The sequence below is a fragment of the Hemicordylus capensis genome, chromosome 5 (assembly GCF_027244095.1).
Source record: "Hemicordylus capensis ecotype Gifberg chromosome 5, rHemCap1.1.pri, whole genome shotgun sequence".
Classification (NCBI taxonomy): Eukaryota; Metazoa; Chordata; class Lepidosauria; order Squamata; family Cordylidae; genus Hemicordylus; species Hemicordylus capensis.
Window position 1 is genome coordinate 219,704,701 of NC_069661.1, and position 23,313 is coordinate 219,728,013.

Below are 23,313 nucleotides of genomic sequence, written 5' to 3' on the forward strand. Positions count from 1 at the left end.
AAAAATGTGAGCTGAGAGATTTGCACACAGGCAAATGACCAGCATCCCAGATGAAATGAAATTAAAGTCGAGAACATTAAAAGAAAATAAGAACATGAAAATAAATAAGTAAGTAAGTAAGTGTTGAAGGAGAGGCAGCGTGAGTGAGTTGGGAGAAACCTGCTCACTTCATGGGCAGCCTGGGGAATCCTAACTCTGGGAGATTTTCTTTTAAGAACAGCAACTGCTTCACCAAACCAGGTTCCAAGCAACTGTGGCAGGGGTGGAGCCACCATTGTGTGAATGGGTTCAAAGAATCCAGGCTGCCAATGAAAAGGGCTACCGAAGCCCGCAGGGAGGCGTGGCTCGGGATCCTGAAGAGGAGCTCTGGAGAGTCCTGAGCAAGCTCTCGACAGCCTTTATTTCCCTTTCTCTCCCTTGCTGGAGAACTCGCTTGGGCTCTCCAGAGCTTGAGACCACGCCCCTTCGCACGTAACATTACACACACACAGGGGAGTGACCTTGAGCTCCGGAGAGCCCGTGCGAGCTCTCCCGTCATTTCAGGCAGTGCTTGCCGCCTGACAGCATCTATTTCCCTAATAAAGGCTTTCAGGCAGTACACGCTGCATGAAAAGGACAGGGGAGAGCTCGCTTGGGGCTCTCTGGAGCCAGGGCGTGGGGAGTTAACTCAGGGCTCTTTTGGAGCCCGAGCCATGCCCTGTGTGCATGATGTCACGTGCACGGGATGTTGCTAGAGGGGCCACCGGGCGGGGCTGGATCCAGGCCACCGTTCAGCTGGCTCCATGTCTGAACTGTGGTGGGGTGTCACAATGTCACCTACTTGTGAGAATACTCACTCCCTTGGAATGCTGGCTGGTGGGCAAGACAGCTGTTCCCAGGCAACCGTAAACAGATCTGGTCACAACTGCCTATGTGTCACCCAGGAAACCAGGGAACTGCAGGTCTCCTCCTCCACTGCTTCCACCATTTAGCACTGCACTTAAGCTTGGCACTACCTGACATTCCTTGCACCTGCCTACACCAAGGCAGGGCACCCAGAGCTGCTGCCAATGGTTCCCCCTGATGGTGCAGTAGGTGTTGAAGAAATGGTGGTGCTGGAGGTTGCTGGCAAGCTCCCACTCCTCTCCCTTGGGCCCTCCTCCATCCACCTGGCCAGGAGGTCATTAGAGCCACAAATGCTGCCTTTCACTTGGGGATTGCAGATGCTCACCAGCATGTACGCTGCATCCCCCAGCAGTGGCTCTAACTTTGTCCTTACCCCCTCTCGCAACAGGGTGACAACTTGACTTATGTAACCCCTGAGCTGTGCATGACCAGGAGTCCCTTCTTCAAAAAACCCCGTCATCTGGCACATCAGGTGATAGGAACAACCTGGTTGAGGAGAGCATTTTAGTGGCTAATGGTCTCAGTGGCCTCGTGGAAGGGTCTGAGGACCACCACCAGCTGGGAGATGGTATCCCACTTCTGCCTACTGAGTGGTCTAGCAACCCAAATCTCTGAGACCATATCCATCTCATGCACAGTTCGTTCCTGCTTGCAGAGCCACTAGAGCATCAGGTAGGTGGAGTTCCACCTGGTACCATCATCTTTGACCAGGCGGTGCTCCTCCATCCCCAGCTCGTGCTGCTTCTCCCGCAGGAGCCAGCCTCTTTTAACACTCCAATGGAAATGGCCCAGAATCTTTTGGCAGCTCTCAATCAGATCACAGATGGTACCAACAAAGCCAGATAAGGATCTGAACCCAGTGGCCTGCATTACCACCAGGTTCAGGGCAAGAGCTGCACACCAGATGCCTGTCCATCTGGTGTCACACACTGCCCTCACCAAGTTGGTTCCCCAATCAGTGACAATGAAGCTGCAGACCATATGAGGGGTGTTGCCCAACCACTTATTGATCATGCAGCCTAAAGTCCCCTCAATCTGGGCTGCTATGTGGAAGATGTCAAACACCTTGGTGTAGAGGAGGACCCACCTGTACCCATCCCCCTGATGTACATCCACAGTAACAGTGCCAGGACCTGAAGCAGCAGTGGGACCAGTGCTCTCACATTGCCACCAGTGGGCCAACAGGGGGAAGAAGGCATGCTCTCCATCTTGGCTCATCCAGATGTTGGACATGAGTTGGTTCGCAGTCTGTGAGCCTGCCTCCTGCAGACTTGCCTCAGCCCTCTCCCTACATGTGTGGTACAAGGACAGCACCACTTGGCAGCTAAAGGTGGTGTGTGAGGGCACCTGGTAATGGGGAGTCACGTTTCATGAAGCATCTGAAACGGGTATGCTCCACCACCTCAAAGGGCTGGTAGTCCATGTCCAACATCTCTCCAATGCAGCGGGTGACATCGCCGACCCTTGGACTGCCTCCAAACCCTCTGCCCCACTGCCAAAAGAGTCACCTGCTTACTCTTGGGCTGCTGCTTCATATAAGCAGGGGCTTTGTAGAAGTTTGAGGAGGAAGAGGGACCCTGGCTAGGGGCCCTCCCTGCAGTCTTCAGAATCAGAGGGTGGTGGCTCCTAAGGGGAAGGAGCATCACAGTGGTGTTTGGGTCACCCTCCTGCCTGCCCAGACGCGTAACTATAGGGGGGACAGGCAGGGCACGTGCCCTGGGTGCCACTTTGGTGGGTCACGTGGGGGGGCACCAAAAAGTGCCATGACCCCCCCCAATCCCCCCTGGATCGCACGGTGGTGGCAGGCAGCGGCGGATCGTGTGCCCCATGGCTTGTGGCGGCGTGGGAGTGAGCACGGCGGTGGTGGGTGGCAGCGGATCGCGCAGCGGTGGCGGGCAGCGGTGGCGGGAGTGAGCGCGGCGGTGGCAGGCGGCGGCGGATCGCTGAGTGCAGAGCGATGCCGAGGCCTGCCGTCTGGCCCGGCGTCGCTTCCCAACTGCACAGGTGCACCTGTGCAGTTCAATGAACTCCGCAGGCGCACCTCGCAGTTGGGAAGCGACGCCGGGCCAGACGGCAGGCCTCGGCGTCGCTCTGCACTCGGCAATCCGCCGCCGCCCGCCACCGCCGCGCTCACTCCCGCCGCCCGCCGCCGCCACGTGATCTGCCGCCACCCGCCAAATGAGAGTGTGAAAAAGTGAAAGTGGGGTCATGAGAGTTCTTTAATTGAAAAAAATCTCATTTGGTATCATTGAATGAGAATTGACACCTCAGAAGTTTTTCTGAAGGGATGTTATTCCCTTATTTTCTGAGGTGTGAATTCTCATTCAATGATACCAAATGAGATTTTTTTCAATTAAAGAACTCTCATGACCCCACTTTCACCTTTTCACACTCTCATTTACTATGAATATCAATCTAGCACACTGCACCTTATGAAGAAAAACCTCAGAAATTCACCAAAATCCAGCCCTCTGCCCAGTTCACTCTGAAATTGGGGATGGGTGGTAGCCTCCACCCATTAGGCACTATCTACCAGCCCACTCCACTCTTTTGGGGCAGATCCACTTTCTGCCCCCAATCTGCCCCAAAGACACAAAAACATCAAAAATTCCCAAAAAATCAGCCCTTTGTCCAATCCCCCTTAAATTGGGGTGGTAGCCTCCACCCATTAGGCACTACCACCCCACCCCACTATTCTGCCCCAGGCCCCACTTTATGCCCCAATATTCCCCAATCTGCCCCAAAGACACAAAAACTTCAGAAATTTCCCAAAAATCAGCCCTTTGCCCTATCCCCCTGAAATTGGGCTGGTAGCCTGCATCCATTAGGCACTACCACCCTACCCCACTCTTTTTGACCAGATCCCATTCTATGCCCCCGAACTACCCCAAAGTCACGAAAACTTCAAAAAATCCCCCAAAATCGGTCATGAGCCGAATCACCCGAATTTTTCAGCCCCGAAATTCGGGTGTTTCGGCTCGGCCCCGAAAAATATCAGGGGACATCGAGGGTGATTCGGTTCGGCCTCGAATCACCCAAAATTGCTCATTTCGGGCACAGATCGATCTGTGCCCGAAATTCTTTGCACATCCCTAGCAGGGACCTCCTACTTCTCAGAAGAGGAGGGACTACCATGCCGGCTAGGAAGGCTGCCCTTTCACAAGGTGGATGGAGAAAAGGCACTGCTACCCAACTCCACCCCAACAAGTTCCACATCTGCCCCTGCAGAAGTGCTAGAGGGAGATGGGCTGGCACATGCCTGTTCAAGTGGCACTGGTGACAGCATACTTTTGGCTTGAGATAGGGATGTGCAGAAAATTGATTATTTGTTCTGTTCCGAGCTTGGATGGAACAGAATGTATAATCCGCGTGGAGGTTCCATCAAAACAGCCGGTCAAGCTTGTTGTTCTGATAGAACGATCTCAGGACACTTGAAACATTCAGAGATTGCTCGAAGGGCCATTTTGTCCTCCAAAATGGCACTCTTCTGGCCTCTGTGCATACACGGTGGTCAGAAGAGTGCCATTCTAGAGGAAAGAATGGCACTCAAAACATTCGGAACTTTCTGAGTCGGAATGGGCTTATTCTGTTCCGAGCTTCGAACAGGCCCTTCATTTGAAGGGCATTCTGTTCCGAGCTCGAAACATTCGAAAAGGCCCATTTCAAGGCAGAACATTCTGATTTCAGAGCATTCACACGTCCCCAGCTTGAGATCCATAGGGGCCTGCCACATTCCCTCCTTCACCCAAACCCTCTGCTCTGCTGCCAGAGTGAGGTAACAGGCCACACCTCAGTTAAGGCAGCGGGGGACACAGAAGCCACACCCACACCCGCAATGCTGCCCCGTCCTCTGCCACAAGCTCTGCCTCTGCCTGACACTGCTGCCTTATACATGATGGCAAGAAACTGTTTTAGTGCCTTGGCTGCACAAAGCACAGTGATCACTGCATTAAGAATTTTTTTGAATGAAAATTCAAATAATTTATGTAACACAATATATGAAACTCAAATATAATATTATAGGATTTTTGATATGGCAGGGACAGGCAGAAAATATGGGTAATAATCAGGGAGGCTGTGTGGGGTGCTTTGCTGCACAGACCAGTGAAGGAGAAGAGGGGGGTCTGAAGTGAATAAGGAGGGAACAAAAACAAAAACTTTATTTGGATTTGAAAATGTGTTTTCAAAGCGAGACACAAGGAACAGAGCAAACAGGAATACAGAAGAGTTAGTTATTTATTTGTTAAAGAATGGGGAGGGAAAGTGATAAGAAGGGGGGTGGAATTGAGGGGAGACTGCAACAAACAAACAACAAGCTAGAGGGGAAAGGGAAGTGGCAATAAATATCTAGTAATAAAATCAAGCAAACACAGTGCATAGAAAAACTGAAATCAAGGACTCTAAAGAATAACCAGACAGGACAAAAAGAAAGCAAACTACTATCAACAAGCAAGAAAAAAGCAATAGGCCAAATGACCACCAACTGCAATTATTACACACAACTGCTCATAAAAAGTCAGCAGCCAAGGACACAGTAGATCTGTCTGTTGCACAAGCTTAATAAAGGAATCTGTGTCCCTCCCACACAGCATAGTGATTGGAGAAGAAGCATGAGCCTATTTGATGAAATGCTCCTTGGTTGGCCACTGCTCTCTGCCACTCAAGAGCCCTCTCCCTTCGAAACCACTCCCACCAGAACTCTTTCTTTAGATTTAAAGAAACACAAGCTAAAAGCATTGAATCTTTTCTATTTTTATCATGCTTACCTGCCCTGAATAGACATAAAACATAAAGAATATGATTTTAGCCACTTTGTTGAACCCCGGGTGACAATCCCACCAATGTGAACTTTGTGTATGCCAGATTTCACAACTGTATGCCCATCGATTCTGGAAATATAAAAGGGGGTGGTGGCAAAGGGGGCAAGCCATTACCCCTTCCAGTGAAGGAAAAGGGAAGATTTCTGCACATGCTGGTGGAATGATGGTCCAAGGAGGGTCTTCTGTTTCAGAAGTTTTTAAGTTCTGGCTTGAAACAAGCCAAATTTCACCATTCTTAGCCATTTTTAACAAACATTTCAAAAATTCCCCAAATATCAGGGGACTGACCAATTCTCTTCAAATTTGCTGCAGGGGGCCCTGACCCCCTTTCCCATAGATGTGGCATGTTTCAAGGCTCTAGGACCAACTGGTGATGGTTGGTGATGTTTTAAATTTCCCCATTCATCTCTATGGGGAAAAATCTGGATTTAAGTCGGAATTTGGATTTGGATTCCAAATCCAACCCAATGTTGCCAGAGTCCATAGAATCCAAATCTGATATTATCAAATTTGGATCAGGCCGAATCCAAATCCAAATATTCTGAATGTGCACAGGCCTATCAGATGCACCAATCCCCTCTAGTCATCCCCGTCAAGCAGTGCAAGGACTGCTAATCCACAGGGTTCTTATCTTTTGCTTTTGAAATTTTTGTTACTAAAGCAGCAATTTTACAGTAGTGACTCTTATTTTTAAGAGGGGAGAGCAACTGCCCTATTCAGCCCCAGGTCAATGACCCTCCCATGTCTGATGCTGATGTCTAGCTTATGCTTCTTTTTAGATTATGTGCCTTTTGGGGACAGAGAACCATTTTCTTATTCCTTTTCTATGTAAACTGCTTTGAGATTTATTTTGTAGTAGTAGTAATAATAATAATAATAATAATAATAATAATAATAATAATATCGCACAGACTGACTACAAAGAAAGGCATGACAAGGTAGCAGGAATGATACACTGGAACATCTGCAAAAATACAAGCTACCTGTAGCCAAACATTGGTGGGACCATAAAATTGAAAAAGTTATAGAAAATGAAGATGTAAAAATATTATGGGACTTCCGACTACAAACAGACAAACATCTGCCACACAATACACCAGATATAACTCTAGTTGAGAAGAAAGAAAAACAAGTCAAAATAATCGACATAGCAATACCAGGGGATAGCAGAATAGAAGAAAAAGAAATAGAAAAAATCACCAAATACAAAGATCTACAAATTGAAATTGAAAGGCTGTGGCAGAAAAAGACCAAAATAATCCCAGTGATAATTGGCGCCCTGGGTGCAGTTCCAAAAGACCTTGAAGGGCACCTCAACACCATAGGGGCCACAGAAATCACCATCAGCCAATTACAAAAAGCAGCTTTACTGGGAACAGCCTATATTCTGCGACGATATCTATAACAACAGCAACAACATTGACAATAAAATTCTGGCATCCCAGGTCCTTGGGAAGGACTCGATGTCTGGATAAAACAAACCAGTCAATAACACCTGTCTGACTGTATAAAATAATAATAATAATAATAATAATAATAATAATAATAATAATAATAATAATATGATCTCTGAGCATGCATAGGGTGCCTCTCCCCTTCATATTGAGATATAGGGTTGCAACGTTATCTCCAGGTTTAATTCCAATGAAGTGTTCCTCAGCTATCAGAAGCTTTGGAAATATTGTGAAAAAGAGAGCACAGATCCTTTAAAAAAGAAGAGAATCTGTGGAACTGCTTATGCCTGGTGTAAAGTATGTGTATGTGGTGGTACAGAAATGGTGGTGGTGGTGGTGATGATGATTGATGAAGTGCTGTGAGCGGTCTGTTCTAGCTAGGAGTTATCTGAAAACTCTTCAACCTATCGCCCCCTCCCCCACTATTCTTAGGCAGTGAAAATGTGGAGGCCAATATCGGTGATTTTTCTGGGGGTGACAGAAATTATCAGAAATTTCTGAGAAAAAATGAGCAGGATATTCTGGGGGGAATTCCTGGTAGCCAGTAGGAACTGGCTGCCAAGAAGAGCCCCGCACTGCCACTGCGGCTGCTGCCAAAGTGGAAGGGAGGGGCATTAAAGGAAAGAAGCATAGCCACCAACTAGTGGTAAGCAGCACGTGGAAACTACTCAAGATTTCTCTGAGCCCCCTTGAAATTGCCCCTGGTTTCAGTCCCACTGAATTTTGTCCACCAAGTTCAAATCTGAGATTGAAAATTCTTCAGTGAGAATGTTTGGTGCGCCCCTACTGAGGACATTTAATGGGGCAACTGAGTTTTGAAAGACAAGAAGTCACTTAAGGTATGGCATATCTGGAAGCCCTAAATAGCACAATGTACAAAGCTGTTGTACAGTTTATGTTGCGTAACCTGGCAATCATTCCCTATCTTTGACTTACTTGCAGGCTGGCACAACCCTCCCAATTGTTCAGGATCAAAAATGGATAAAACTTGAGAATCTCTCTCCTGACACAATGTATGAAGCAGTTGTTCGGGTGAAGACACAAGAGGAAAGCCCTTACAACAGCACATGGAGTAACTGGAGCACACCTTTATCATGGAGGACTGATCCCAAAGGTAGGACACCTAAAAGGCCTGTGTGTCGTGAGGAACGAGCTGGGTTCCAAAGCCTTTACAGAGGCAGCGTGGAAGGACTGAGGATCACACAGGTTCCCTGGGCAAGCAGAGTCTCTGTGGAGTGAAACATACAAGGAGTCTCGGCCCACACACCTCCCACAATGTTTAGCTTAGAATACATTGCATGCAGGAGGAAGCCACTGTGCTCACCTCCCATTTGCCTCCACAGCAGTCCCTTGCTCACGGCCATTAGTCGCCATTAGTTGCCCCCGTCCACCTGCCCCTGGCCTCCACAGCCCCTGCTCACTGCTGCCGTCGCCACCAGTTGCTTCCCATTGTACCAGAGTGAAGTGACCGTGATAGTGGCAGTGAGTAGGGGCTGCAGAGGCCAGCAGCAGGTGTGTGGGGGCCAACTGGTGGTGGTGGTGGTGGTGAACACGGAGCCACAGTGGAGAACAGTGGGAGGTGGGCAGGGGGCTGAGGTTGGTGAGTGGCTGCTGCCCAAAAATCTAGACACTGGCCACATCACTACTTTGCTGGGCCTATGCCCACACATTATGCTCACTCCTTCATCCACCATTTTTTTGAAATACAGGTGCCTTGGATCACATAATGGGCAGGATCCCGACCAGCCAATCATGACTCAGCACTCTTGAAATAAATGAGACAAGTTAATCATAACTAACTTAAGTCACATTAATTTCAATGGGACTTTGTCATGACTAACTTAGTCTGGATCCTGCCCATTATCTTCCATGCACCAAGGAGGGTCACAGATGAGCCTGTGCCCACACCCCACTATATGTAGAACCTATAAGCTAGGCCATGTGGTAAAACCAGTTTTAAGGGCCAGAGCAAACAACTGTGCCTGCTTCTTCTTCTTCTTCTTCAACCCAGCTTTCCATGTAAGGCCAGTTGACTTACATGGGAAGGCAAATCTCTAAATAATTTGCCATAGGACTCACTCGTTTGCTTGCTGCTCTAAAGTCTCTAAGTACTTTCCGATGATACATTTACCACAAGCGGCAGAAAAAAGAGTTGCTTCTATCCTTGTTAACTGGACAAAGAGGAACCTTTTAAGAGGTAGTTCTCGTATCCAAGGGCGTAACTACCATTAGGCAAGGGGAGGCAGTTGTCTTGGGGCCCCACTGCCTCGAGGGGCCCCCCAGAGGCACATCATATGACTCCCCACCCACCCATGTTGCACCCCCTATGAATTATGTTGAGTCTCTTGGAGATCGGCAGGAGCAGAGAGTAAAAAAACTAGATTCAATGTGAACTAGATATTCACCGTATTCATAATGGGGATGTGAGTGTGAGTGCACGATCTATTGTGAAGTGTGTTTGTGTGTGTATATCAGCGAGGGGCCCATTTTAAAATCTTGTCTCTGGGCCCCCTCCAACTTATTGTGCTGATTCCCCCTACCATAATGTCTTTTCTAGTGGCTGCTGCTGGGGTCTCCCTTGTGATTTTTTTTGTTCTTAGACGTTAAGCCTCTTTGGAACAGGGAACCATTATTTTATTTCTCTTGCTGTGTAAACTGCTTTAAATTTTGCTGTTGAAAAGTGGTGTGTGTATCTATAACCTACCTCACAAGGTTGTTGTGAGGATAAAAATAAGCATGTACACCGCTCTGAGTTCCTCGGAGGAGGAGGAGGAGGAGGATACATACATACATACACCACTTTATGGTGTCTGACATTCAGAGCAAGGAAATGCCAGTCCCATGGGAAAAGCTGACTAACAGCACTTCCAAACCAACTGCACTGGAGAAAGGGCAAGTTTTGATGACCTCTCCTTCCCCAGGAAACCCTCTGTGCCATCTGAAAATATGTCCCTAGGGGGTCGCACAGCCATTGGGGACATATTTTGGGGGAGCAAAGAGGGCTTCCTGGGGAAGAGAAGATCATCAAAACTTCCCCTTTTCCAGTGCAGGTGGTCTGGGAATGCTGTTAGTCTGCTCCTCTTACTGCACTAGTGTTTCCTTGCTTTGCATGTTGAATAATAAAAAATAATAACACCACAGCAGGCCCATGCCACTAGACCTTATTTTTGGGATCTGCTAATGTCCTGTCTGCCTGAGTATATAGACTTTTTTTAGTTCCAGGAAAATAACCAGAAAATGGCACTCCAGAATATGTCAACCTAAATTCTGGACTATGTAACCTAAATCCCAGTGTATACCACTACTCAACTGCAAAGGCCCTGAACCAAATGCCTTTATTGAATGAGCCTTGGTGGGCATCTGCTAGGATCGGTAGCGGCATCAACTTTGTGGAATGCCCTCCTCAAGGCGGTTTATTTGGCCTTCATACTGTAAAGATATCAGGCTGAAATTTGACTCTAAAAGAAAGCTTTTGAGATCTGTTGATGTTCTTACACACACACACACACACACACACACACACATACACACACACTCCAGCTGTTTGGCTGAAGTTTAATGGTAAAATATTTATTGTGATTATAGCTGCTGTGCTGTTTTATTATACTATGGGTTCTCAAGCTTGAGTCCACAGCTGTTGTTGGACTACAACTCCCATCATCCCCAGCCACATTGGCCATTGTGACTGGGGGTGATGGTAGTTGTAGTCCAAAACCAGCTGTGGATCCAAGTTTGGGAACCCCTATGTTATATTGTTACATGCACTCCCCACATCTTTGAGTGGTGAGATGTTCCAGGGGTACAACTCTTCTTGGATTCTGGCTTCCTTTGGAGGAGAGATTACTGGTGGCTTATGGTGGCTTTGTAATATTTGATTTATATACAAATGCATTTGTCTCTTTCTAGTTATTCCTGAAACAACATCCCAAAGTATCCTCATTAGAGTTTTTACTGCCCTTATTGGAAGCTCGATCCTCATCACCGTTGTTCTGGTGGCCAATACAAAAACATCAAAATGGTAACAGAATGTAATGGATATCCTTTTACTTAAACCCTTATTGCACAAAACATTCAAAATTATTTTTTTACAATGGTAACCATTCATATATTATCTGAAAAAAGAAAAGGATCACTTAGATTTCTCATGTGAAATAAATACAATATACTTTGTAAGTAATTATAGAAAAGTAAATAAGTGGGTGGATTCCCATTTCCCTTCTTATTCTCTTACCTTTTCTTCTTTCTCTCTTTCTTTTTTTATTCCCCTCCCCTGAAACTTATCTTTGTAGGCACTCATAAAAGATATCATGCATCATACAGTTAAGACTGATGTATATTCATGACTGCCAAAATGATTATTTGTTGTTGTTTGTTACTGGAAAACCAATAAAAACATTTTTTTAAATGGTACAGTAACAGAGGATGGAGACCTTGTCTCCATCTTCTTCTTGGGTTACTGACCAAGTGTCCAACCAACAACAATTTCTCGCCACCTCACCCTCTCAAGCAGTGACCCCTTGGGAGAACTACAAATCTTTAATCTGATTTGCACTTGCCCATAGCATTGCAAGAGTGTGTGCTTGTCTCATGTTGGAACACAAATTACTAAAGGGTTGGGGAAATTTTCCAGTGGTGATCTCACTGGAAAGTAAAGAAAGTAAAGTAAAGAATAGGATCTCTAATGCCACATTAGATCATTTCCATGGTATCTTATTTATTTATTTATTTATTTATTTATTTATTTATTTATTTATTTCAGTTATACCCTTTCTTCCTCCAAGGAGCTCAGAACAGTGTACACACTTATTTTTATCCTCACAACAACCCTGTGAGGTAGGGTAGGCTGAGAGATACATGACTGGCCCAGAGTCACCCAGTGAGTTTTATGGTTGAATGAGGATTTGAACTCAGGTCTTCCCGGTCCTAGTCCAACACTCTAACCATTAAACTATGCTGGCTCTTGCAAGTCTTTTATCAAAAAGTAAAACAAAACACCTGAAAAGGTATGGCAGCTTTCCATCAAAGATTGAGAAGCAAAGCAGAGGCCCGGATAGGACAGGCAGTAGTCATACAGCTGTGGCATTTCACTCAGTATTGCAGTTCCCTTCTAAATGTTGTCAGCTGATGAGCCAAATAGAGTCTCTTTTATTTGAAGCAGTATTCTGTAGTGAGTGAGTGAGGCATCTTCAAACAATGGAAGCTTTTAAAAATAATTAATTCAAGCTATAGAACCACAATATACTATGACTGTATTGTCTGACACTTTGTGGTAAACTTCCAATCTGGAGAGCAAAAGGGGAAATGGGAAATATTTGGGGGGGAACATCATCTATCCCTTGAATTTATTCCGTTATGGCTATGATGTCATGCCCTTCCTGAGAGTTTCTCAAGGCAGCTAGCTAGTCATTGCTGGAGACAAGATCCTAGAAGAAACTTGATCTGATCCAGTAATGTAATCCCTGCTCAACTTCGGCCCTCCTGCAGATGTTGGCCTACAACTCCCATCATCCCAAGACCCACACCCAAACCCAAACCATCTCTAAGTGCTGTGCAAGCAGAATAAATAATAAATAATTTTTTGCATATTGGCATACTTTGTTCATTACAATCCCACCATCAAGAGTTTTGTGGCTACAGAACATTGCAGTTTCATTGCAGAGTCTAGGAGCATTAACTCAGGATTCTGGATTTCCAAACTGTAGAAATTTGCAGTGAAGTTGCTTCTCAGACTGGGTTGCATGATGAGATGGTAGAGTCTTGAGATGGTAGAATGGGTTGCACCACTTCAGACTCCAAGCAGGGTGGGGGTGGGGACATGTATTAATAAACTCCTGTGTACATTCACTACATGCAGAAAATTAGCACAACAGGAAATAACCTTTGTTCTAATGTGCTAGTTTTCTTCTTGCAGGGAGTTTTTTAAAAAAAATGCTGTACAGGAAAGGCTTCAAAATGTTATACCTCAACTGCAGTCTGAAGTGGTATAATCCACTCTACCTCCTCAGTTTCTACCATTTGATTTCTGCTCCATGTGTAGCTCCAGCCTGAGAGATGACATCAGTGGCTGTGATGAGGAAATTACTCAGAGCAGTCCCATTGAAATTTAAAGCACATATTTTTGACCTTTCCCCCCCCTCTAATGATATTATGGGGCATTAAGATGAGTATTTGAATATGTAAGCCCCTTTGCCTTTTTGTGACAAACGGTTATATTAGAAGTACCTCCTGTTTATGCAACAGCTTGACAAACCCTTCTGCTTGACTGCTGCTGTTCTCCATAGCCAAGTTCACCATTCATCCTCACCCAAATTCTCTCGGCTACAGGCTTCGAAGGTGGCTGAAGATCCATTTACCAGAGCCAGCTGAATTCTTCCCATCTCTCACGGCTGCCAATGGAGATGTCCAGGTATGGGGACTTGGAGGTTAGGGGACTGGGAGAGATTTGGCCACGGAATGCCTACAGAATGGCAAGCAGTAAAGCAGGATAGAGACGACTTGTAATGTGTAGGCTTGCCAGGCCATCACATCACTTTTGGGCCTCCGCTAGGCTCTGCCCCTTTACCACTGGGCCTCACTTTAACCTAGGGCTCACTTCAGAAAAACCAGGGTTTGGGGAGCTTCTGACACTGCACTTGAGGTGGAGGTGCCAATTGCCGCCACACCCTAACACATCACCCTGCCACACCAAATGCTGCCCCCACCCGCCAGTGGTGACCCTGCTTCTCTTTCTCCTCCTAATCTTCCTCCTGTGCTCCCTTGATTTAAAAGGGAGGAGGGGAACGGAGCTGAGGAGGAGGTGCAGAGGAGAGAAGTGAAGGGCTAGATGCTCTAGCCCAGGGGTTCCTAACCTGTGGTACTCTAGATGTTGCTAAACTACAATTCCCATCACACCCAGTACATTGTGGCTGGGGACGATGGGAGTTGTAGTTCAGCAACATCTGGAGTACCACAGGTTAGGAACCCCTGCTCTAGCCCACCACTTGCCTCCGCTCTTCCTCTCTATTTCATTCCCCTGTTCTTTTGAAATCCAGGAAATGGAGGAGGAAGAGGAGGAGAGCAGTGGAAGCAGATGGCAGAGGCGGGTAGCAGCAGATGGTGGTAGCAGCCCCCACCCCCTGCCCGTCTTCTGCTTGAGGCAACCATCTCAATCCATCTCATGGGCAGACTGTCCTTGGCTTTACGGGAAAGCAAAAAAGAAAAAAGAAAAAGCAGGGGGAAGGCAGATCTCAGTTATATACTGTATCAAGAAGTATTTCCTTTAGTCTGTCCTACATTTCCTGACAATCAGTTTCATGGGATGGCTCCTGGGCACTTTCCAGATTGCACGCTACAAGAGCAGATCCATGTGTTTACTTCAGCTTGGCAGGATCGTATTTAAACCATAAATAAAGGGTGTTGCGCAAAGTCACCAGCAGGGGGAGCAGTCTTTTCTAGCTTGCGCAAACCTCCTACAAAGGAAGAATACAGGTTTGGGGTTGGGTGTGTGTGTGTGGTTGTTTTTGGGGTTTTTTTGCAATGTTGTAGCACTATAACGCAAAGATAAAACCCGAAAAAAAGGCATCAGAAATGTAAACAGCACCTTGCTGACAGCACAAGGACTGCAATATAGAGGCACAGGCAGTACAGAAGCACACTTAACAGACACGTAGCGACACTGTTGTAGTGTGTATTCTGGGAAGCACTCTAGTTCTAGTGCTATGAGAGAGAGAGAAAAGCATATCTCTCATAGTATCTACTCTTGCCACATTATGCATAGTTTTATAAACCTCTAGCATGTCCCTCCTTTGTGTGATCTGTATAGGGACGGTGCTGGGGGGGGTCAAAGGGTTAAAGCCTCCACACAATATATCACAGTCCAGTTCTTGATCACACACACCCCTCCCCTGCGCCAGCGGTTTCAGTTATAAAAGTAAGCATCTTTGCCCCAGTCACATGCTTAACGTACAGTGTGGTTTGTCCTAGAGGTTCCCAACTTTGGTCCCCAATTGGACTACAACTCCCACCATCCCCAGCCACAGTGGCCGAAGACCACTTAAACTGGTGGCTGTGAGTCATGGTGCAAATAGCAGTGGGGAGCGTTAAGCATCACAGGGAGCAGCTATCACCCAGAAGCCCTTTAAGTGGCCTCTCCATGTAGATACTAATATGAGAGCTGACTCTAAATAGTACTGCCTTGTCACAAATGCACAATGCTAGTAAAAATGCCTACTCCCTACCCTTCCAACAGCACTTCCCCTTGACCGGGGAAGAGAGCTGGTCTTGTGGTAGTTAGCATGAATTGTCCCCTTTGCTAAGCAAGGTCTGCCTTGATTTGCATTTGGATAGAAGACAACAAGTGAGTGCTGTAAGATATTCCTCTTAGGGAACGGGGCCCAGTAGAAGAGCAGAAGGACCAGGTTTAATCCCTAGAATCCCCAAGCAGGGCTGGAGAGACTCCTTCCTGAAACCTTGGAGAGCTGCTGCCAGTCAATGTAGACAGTACCTAGGTAGGTGGACTAATGGTCTGACTTGGTATAAGGCAGCTTCTCATGTTCCTATGACTTGCATTTTCATTCTTTTCACCCGCAAACTTTACTGGAGTGCAGAATTGTGTGGATTGTATGTCATTCACATGTCTTTCAGGAAGCCTATGGCATGACAGCCATAGCTTGCATTGCAACCAGTTTTGAATATTGTCTCCTGTCTTTTGTGTCTTTCCTCTAAAACTACAGAGGTGGTTGTCCTCTCGATTTTCCATGGCTTCGTTTCATGTCATTGCTACATCTCCAGATGTCTCTGCACTCGAGATAATACAGAAAGGCAAACAGGAGCCCTGCCTCCTCCTTTCTAAGGAATATTTTACTCCGATGGATGCAGTAGACACCAGTGGGAATTCCTCCTCCAGCTGTGTCACCAACCGTGGCTACTTTTTCTTCCACCATCTTGATTCTCTTGAGGTTGAGCCCTGCAAGGTATACTTCAGCTATGACGCCTCTTCTCAATTGACCAGTGACAGCGAGGATGGAGACTCTGGCTCCTACAAACTGCTCCACACGCCGGATGACCACCTGCCTCTGCCTTCCTATGGCATGATAGGAAAAGAAGAGAATGGTTCCTTTCTGCCAGAAGTGACCCAGAAGGTTGGGGTTTGTTCTGATGCTGTTCTGTCAGCTGAAAGCTTCCTGACAGCATCAGCAGTGGAACAGGATGAGGAGCAAAATGGGATTGAAGCCATTGTTCTATCTTCTGAATCTCCAAACCAGCCTGTGCCGGAGTTTTCAAGTATCCCAAAGGACTCTGGCAGCAATACTAATGAAACAGAAGTAACCAGAACTGTAGCCTCTCACACCACCTCTATGGAAGGTACTAGGTTGTCCTCTATGTTTCTAAACCCAGGCCAAGCCAGTGATCTCTGCAGAGCAGTATCCTCCAGTCACATCTCTAGTTCCGAGGCCTACCTCTCCTTGAGGGAACTCCAGAGCCATTACAGCCATTATTCTGTCTAAATTCTGCTGAAAGACAGCCTTGCAAGGGGAGACTGTTTCTAAAAGCAGGACTGTCAGACTGGCTTCCTGAAAGAAGAGCTTATGAAGCATGGGATTTTTTTTTTCCCCCAGTCAGTAGCAATTAGGTTTTAACTAGACTAGAGTCTGGATTTTAGCCTGAACAATAGGAAGTAGGAGATAGGCTGCCTTTTTATTATTACTACTTTTTTTTTTTTGTAAACCAACAAAGAAAACACACACATATCACTAAACTATACAACAAAGAACAAAACATAACTTGAAACCTAATCTCTTCCACTGAAAGGAAGGAAAATAAAGAGAGGATGGGAGATAGGGAAAGGGAAAATAGGGAGAGAGAAAAAGGGGTTGAGTGGGTCACATGGGGATGGAGCTGTACCTCAGTGGCAGAGCATTTGTTTTGCATGCAGAAGGTCCCAGGTTTAGACCCTAGCACCTCCAGGTAGGGATGGGAAGGACCCCTGTCTGAAACCCTGGAGCTGAGGCTCAGTGGTAGAGCATCTGTTCTGCATGCAAAAGGTCCCAGGTTTACTTCCTGGCATCGCCAGGCAGGGCTGGAAAATACTCCTACTGGAAACCTTGGACAGCTGCTGCCAGTAAGTGTAGATCAGGGCTGCTAAACTTTGTCATTCCTGCAGATGTTGACCTCCAACTCCCATAATCCCTGGCTTTTGTCCAGTGTGGCTGGGGATTATAGGAGTTGTTGCCCCCAAACAGCTGGGGGGCCTAAGTTGAGCAGGTCTGGTGTAGATGATACTGAGCTAGATGGAACAATAATCTGACTCAATATAAGATATCTTCCTCTGTTACTAAGGGTCAAGAAGCATACCCAGATAAGCTTATAAGCCCCCTAAGAGCCAAACGAGATGAGACTGTAGGAAATCTGTGGTCGGATCTCCTGCAGATTTTTTTTTAAAGGCTAAATGCAGATGTTGAAGGCCCTACCAAATTGTAGATCCTTTGCAAAAAGCTTGAATTTTAAAAAATGCAGATACATGTTTATTCAAAGCTCAGAATTCTACACAGCATCTTGCACAATGGTTGTGCCAGAGCCTCAAGAAACTCTTAAGCTGTTGAACTAGCAATAGACACTGGTTCAGCAACCTCTGTACTATTCAAATGAATCTACTTGCATTAATTTAAAAATATGCCACTTACTGAATCAACATTATATGTACTGAATCAACATTACACTTTAGAAATGTGCCACTTACTGAATCAACATTATACAATATTATACTTGATGTTGTATTTGAAAAACTGGATTCCTGTACATCCCTTATGAAAGAGAAGGTGCACAGCTGTTTTGCTATTCCTCCAACACAGTGTAAGAGTATTTAATTTAATTAAAATTAGATCAGATGGTTCACCTGAGCAGTGGCCAATGTCCAATGTGAAACACCCAGAATCAGAAGAACAGATTCAATTTAGGTAAAGTTTCCTAATGGTCACCAGGAGTGCTACTGACAAGCAATGCTTTTTCAGTAGGAAAAATACTACTGAACCAAGCAGGAAAGCTGAGTATCTCACTTATTTTCAAGTCTTTATTCAGAACTCACCACAGTTAGAATCGTAGACAGCAAACAGGGATATTCAGCCGGCTGAAGGTACCCAGACTTTCCAGTGAAATCTGAAAATCCCATACAATTTAATACAATTATTTGTATACCCTTTAATGATGAGAGTTGTTTACTGTTTTCTGACTGGATCTCCCCCACCCCACCCCACCGCTCACATATCTTTCATGAACAGGCCCCAAAGAACGTACCTACTACGTCAATGTACAGGAAGCTGTGGTTACTTGTTTCTCTGCCTCCATGTTGAAACCCTCCTAACATTTTTAACATCACCTAAGTTACTTCCCCACTAGACAGCTTCTGACTCACAAACATCTGTAAGGTCACTCTTGAGGACAAGAGGCCTATGATCTTACAACTGCTAATCAGGCCTGTGCTAAAGCTTGGTCAAGCTAAAAGCTCTACATACCAATAGCTATTGCCAATACTGCTTCTAATAATCAGAAATTACACAACTGGACCTCCAACAACAGCTCAAATGTGCTCTTGGATCTTTCACTTCTGTTTGATAAACTAGAGGCTCCCATAGCCAGGAGTGCCTTTGCACAGCTTTGGCTTGTGTGCCAGCTGTAATCCTTCCTTGAGAAAGCAGATCTTGGCACTATCATGCATGTCTTGCTCACATTGCCTCTAGACTGCTGCAATGTGCTGTATGTGGGGCTGCCCATGAAAACCTGTGGAAGCTATAGCTGCTGCAAAATGCAACAGCCGGATTGCTGTCTGGTCCCATGCAGAGTGAACACATCACTCTGATTTGGAAAGGTCTACATTAGCTGTCAGTTTGCTTCTGGGTGCTATTAAAGTACTGGTTTTGATCTTTAAAGCCCTTTATGGTTGGAGTCCAAGGACCTGAAGGACTGCCCTCTCTGTGTGACTCTACTCACCTTGCATGATCATCTGGAGGGGCCCTTCTTCACATGCCAATGGAACAACAGGATCCTCTCAGTTATCACCCCAAGACTATAGAATGCCCCCCACCATGAAGATTTGCACAGCTCCTTCTCTTATATTTGTCCATTGGCAGATCAAAACCATCTTAGATACTCAGTTTTTCAGAAAGTGATGGGGTGAGTCCTGTATTTTGAACTCTTTCATCATCTACTCCAGGTGTCTTTTTGGGCTGAGGCTATATGTCTCCTGATCTTTGATGAATTATCCTTCTTCCCACCCCCCGTACTGCTGTTTTTAATGCTTAATTGTGTTTTATAGATTTTGTAGTCCTCCTTGGGTTTCAAAGACAGAAGGAAGTATGGAGATGCATGCATGCATGCATGCATACATACATACATACATACATGCATACATACAATACCTGTCTGTCTGTCTGCACAGGTGGCTTTTAGTGCAGACTGTGTATCTGCCGAATTCAGCATTATACATCATGGAACTCCTGGCCCTGGCAGAGATGTATTTGTTGCTTATAGTTGTAAATGACCATATTTCTCCTCCACTGCCAGACACTAGAGGAACTTCCAGACAGAGTTTAATCTAGAATTGTCACACTTTGTTCACTTGCTCTTTATGGAGGAGTGGTTACACTGAACTAGCATTCACATTGCAAGTCACCTCTGCTACAGTAATTCAGTTCCTTTCTACAGTCTTTAGCCAGAAAGGAAATCCTAAGGAACCGATTTCTAACAATAGTGCACAGTTTACATCATTAGAATTTGACACTTTCCTTGAAGAGCAGAATATTATACCCAGAAGATCATCTGCACATTATCCCCAAGGTATTGGGAGAACTGAAGTATTTAAAGTTTAGTTAAAATGTAAAGAGAGTTTGCAAACAACTGAGTTGAAAGGGAAACCATGGACAATATTCACTATTGATTTCTACTATGACGGTGAATATTTATATAACTCTTTTCAACAAAAGTTCCCAAAGCGGTTTACATAGAGAAATAAAAATAAATGAAGATGGCTCCCTGTCCCCAAAGGGCTCACAATCTTGAAAATTTGCAGGACTACATGGTATAAAATACCACAACATGAAGATCACTGGCAAAATTACTGCACAGGAGAAATATGCATTCTAATCTCAAAGTTACTGGATTGCTAAAATCAAGATCTGATGCATCCCCAGGTCCTGATAGAAGAGAAACAGGTGTGTATTTTTAAAAAATGAAGAGAAATATAAAGCTTACCAAATAACTGTTGTAGTGCTAGAGAACCAAATATTAAAAATGACTTCTTTGTTAGCCATGAAACTCAGTGCATGATTCTGGGCCAGTCATGTATCTCTCAGCCTAACCTACCTCACAGGATTGTTGTGAGGGTAACTGTAACCATGTACAACGCTCTGTGCTCCCTAGAGGAAGAGCGGGATATAAACGTAATAAATGAATGAATGAATGAACCAGGATATTATGAAAAGGAGAGCAAAAATTTAAATCAAAGTTGTTGATAAAATAGGACCTTCTATCGATAAATGCTCTGGCTCTGGGCCTAGAGGAAGTTACCGGGTGATACAACAGTTGCTATACATGTTTTGCTTATAAAAACAAATGCTGTTTGGACTTCACTTGTGGCTCAGTAGATTGACACAATACTGGCAAATTGTATCAGGATCCATTCTTTCTGCCTGTGCATATATCCCTTAGGCCCTATTGAGATACTAGGTAGTTCATTATCCAGGTTTCCCAAGTATTAGCACAAGCCCTGGCTCAAATCGCTGGTTCACTTCAGTATCTCTCTAAACTCTGCATAACTCTAATTTCACTAGAGTCAGGCTGCTCCCAGAATGAATCAAATCCTTATGAATAAAGGCCAGACCTTAAAAAAATAAGCAACTGAGATTTGATTCCCCGCCCACCCACCCCTTTGTTGCTGATGAACAGAGTTTTCTTGGCTGCTGTTATCTGTCCTTCCTGGAGGTTTTCCACACCTGACTTTTACTTCACATCTCCTCTGGGATGGAGGGTGTGTGTTCACATATCGGCCAAATGTACCCCAAAGTCCCTGCAAGCTATCACGAAGCACTTCATACACATTTCAGGTCTCATTATTGCGCCTTAGAGTATGAAGGTAAAGGTAAAGTTGCGCCGTCAAGTCGGTGTCGAATCCTGGCGACCACAGAGCCCTGTGGTTGTCTTTGGTAGAATACAGGAGGGGTTTACCATTGCCGCCTCCTGCACAGTATGAGATGATGCCTTGCCTTTCAGCACCTGCCTATATCGCAGCTGCCCAATATAGGTGTTTCTCATAACCTAGGAAACATACCAGTGGGGATTCAAACCGGAAACCTCTGGCTTGCTAGACAAGTCATTTCCCCGCTGTGCCCTTAAGTGGAGCCTTAGAGTGTAGCCCAATTTATATCCAGGGTAAAAAAATCCACTTTTTGTGTCAGTTTGGGGGGGCAACTTTGAACTCACAGTAAAGCGAGTTAATAGTCTTAACACTGTTTTAAAATATTGTTTTAAATTTTTTAAATTGTTGTAAAGTGTTCACTTTTTCTGTTATCATTTTGTTTTAACTAATTTTTTTCTGTTTGTTTCTTTTGCTTTGTTGTAAACCTGCCAGAGACATAGGTTTTGGGTGGTATAAAATATGTCAAATAAATAAATAATAATAAATAAATCCTGTTGTAAAGCCAGATAGGGCTTTCCCAGCCCTACCTGGAGATAGCCTGCTATCTGGGAAAGCTCCTGCTGATTTTTATTGTGAGAATATTTTGTGTTGTTTTGATATTGTCTTGATAGTTTTTGTACTTCCTACTTTGAGTTCCCAAGATAAATAAAAATGGAATAGACATTTAATAACTAAATAAATACATGTTGACAACAGCATCTGCTGTGTGTATTCATTCATGTTTTGAGTTCTGGAAAAGGTCTTGCAAGAAAAGGAATCTTAGTTCTCACTCCAGTTGAAAAGTTCTGTTGATGGCTATTTGCTGTACAGGACAAAATATCCCAATGATAACATGATTATGATAACATTATGCAGCAGCACAGCTTACAGCCTGTACCAGTAGAAAATTGTCTAACTCATGATTTTAATTAGTTTTACAGTTTTTAATAGTTTTTAACAGTTTTAACATTGTGTTAAATTGTACATTGTTTTAATGTTTTAATTCTGTTTTAATTTGTACAGTTTTTACTGTAAATTGCCCAGAGACATTAGTTTGGGTCAGTATAAACATATTTATTTATTTATTTTTATTTAACATATTTTTATACCCCCCAAAACTTATGTCTTTGGGAAGTTTATAACAAAATAAAAATAGAAAGTAAAACATTAGTTAAAACAAAATCAAAAAGTTTAAAACATTACAACAATTTAAAACAGCATTAAAACAATATTAATTAAAAGCCTGGGTGAACAGATGCGTCTTTAAAGACTTTTTAAAAGCTGCCAGAGATGGGGAGGCTCTTATTTCATTAGGGAGCGCATTCCAAAGCCTCAGGGCAGAAGCGGAGAAGGCCTGCCCCTGAGTGGCCACCAGACAAGCGGGTGGCAAATGCAGATGGACCTCTCCAGATGATCTCAGTGGGAGGTGGGGTTCATGACAAAGAAGACATTCTCTTAAATACCCAAGGTCCATCTGTTTATAAGCTTTGTTTTATAAAGCTATTTAGGGCTTTATAGGTTATAACCAACACCTTGTATTCTGCCCGGAAACATATCGGCAGCCAGTGTAGCTCCTTCAATACAGGAGTAAAATGGTCTCTCCAAAATGACCCAGAGACCAACCTGGCTACCACATTCTGGACCAACTGTGGTTTCTGGACTACATACAAGGGCAGCCCCACATAGAGTGCATTGCAGTAATCCAGTCCAGAGGTTACCAGCAGATGTATCACTGTTTTGAGGTTGTTCATCTCAAGAAATGGACGCAGCTGGCGTATCAGCCGAAGCTGATAGAAGGCACTTCTGTGTCAAATAAATAAATAAAATCTGTTCACAAATAGCTTTAGATCTGCACCTGTGCTTAAATCCAAAACCAAATTATTTATTTCAAAGCAATATATGTTCAATTAACATTTATTATACTTCCTTCCAAGTTTGTTGCAAACATACTACTACCACAATAATGCAGTGTAGAAGTACTAATTTCACAGTAGTAAAATGAAGGAGG

General features: G+C 44.7%; 1 protein-coding gene across 1 annotated transcript in view; it reads left to right on the plus strand.

Moving 5' to 3' along the window:
* The window catches only part of IL2RB (interleukin 2 receptor subunit beta), a 37,154-nt gene extending 20,510 nt beyond the window's left edge, over positions 1-16,644 (plus strand). The window contains exons 6-9 of the mRNA XM_053256243.1: positions 8,102-8,273; positions 11,066-11,177; positions 13,484-13,565; positions 15,871-16,644. Coding sequence (XP_053112218.1) covers positions 8,102-8,273; positions 11,066-11,177; positions 13,484-13,565; positions 15,871-16,644 — 1,140 coding nt within the window. The remainder of the gene's footprint in view (positions 1-8,101; positions 8,274-11,065; positions 11,178-13,483; positions 13,566-15,870) is intronic.
* The last annotated feature ends 6,669 nt before the right edge of the window (positions 16,645-23,313 follow it).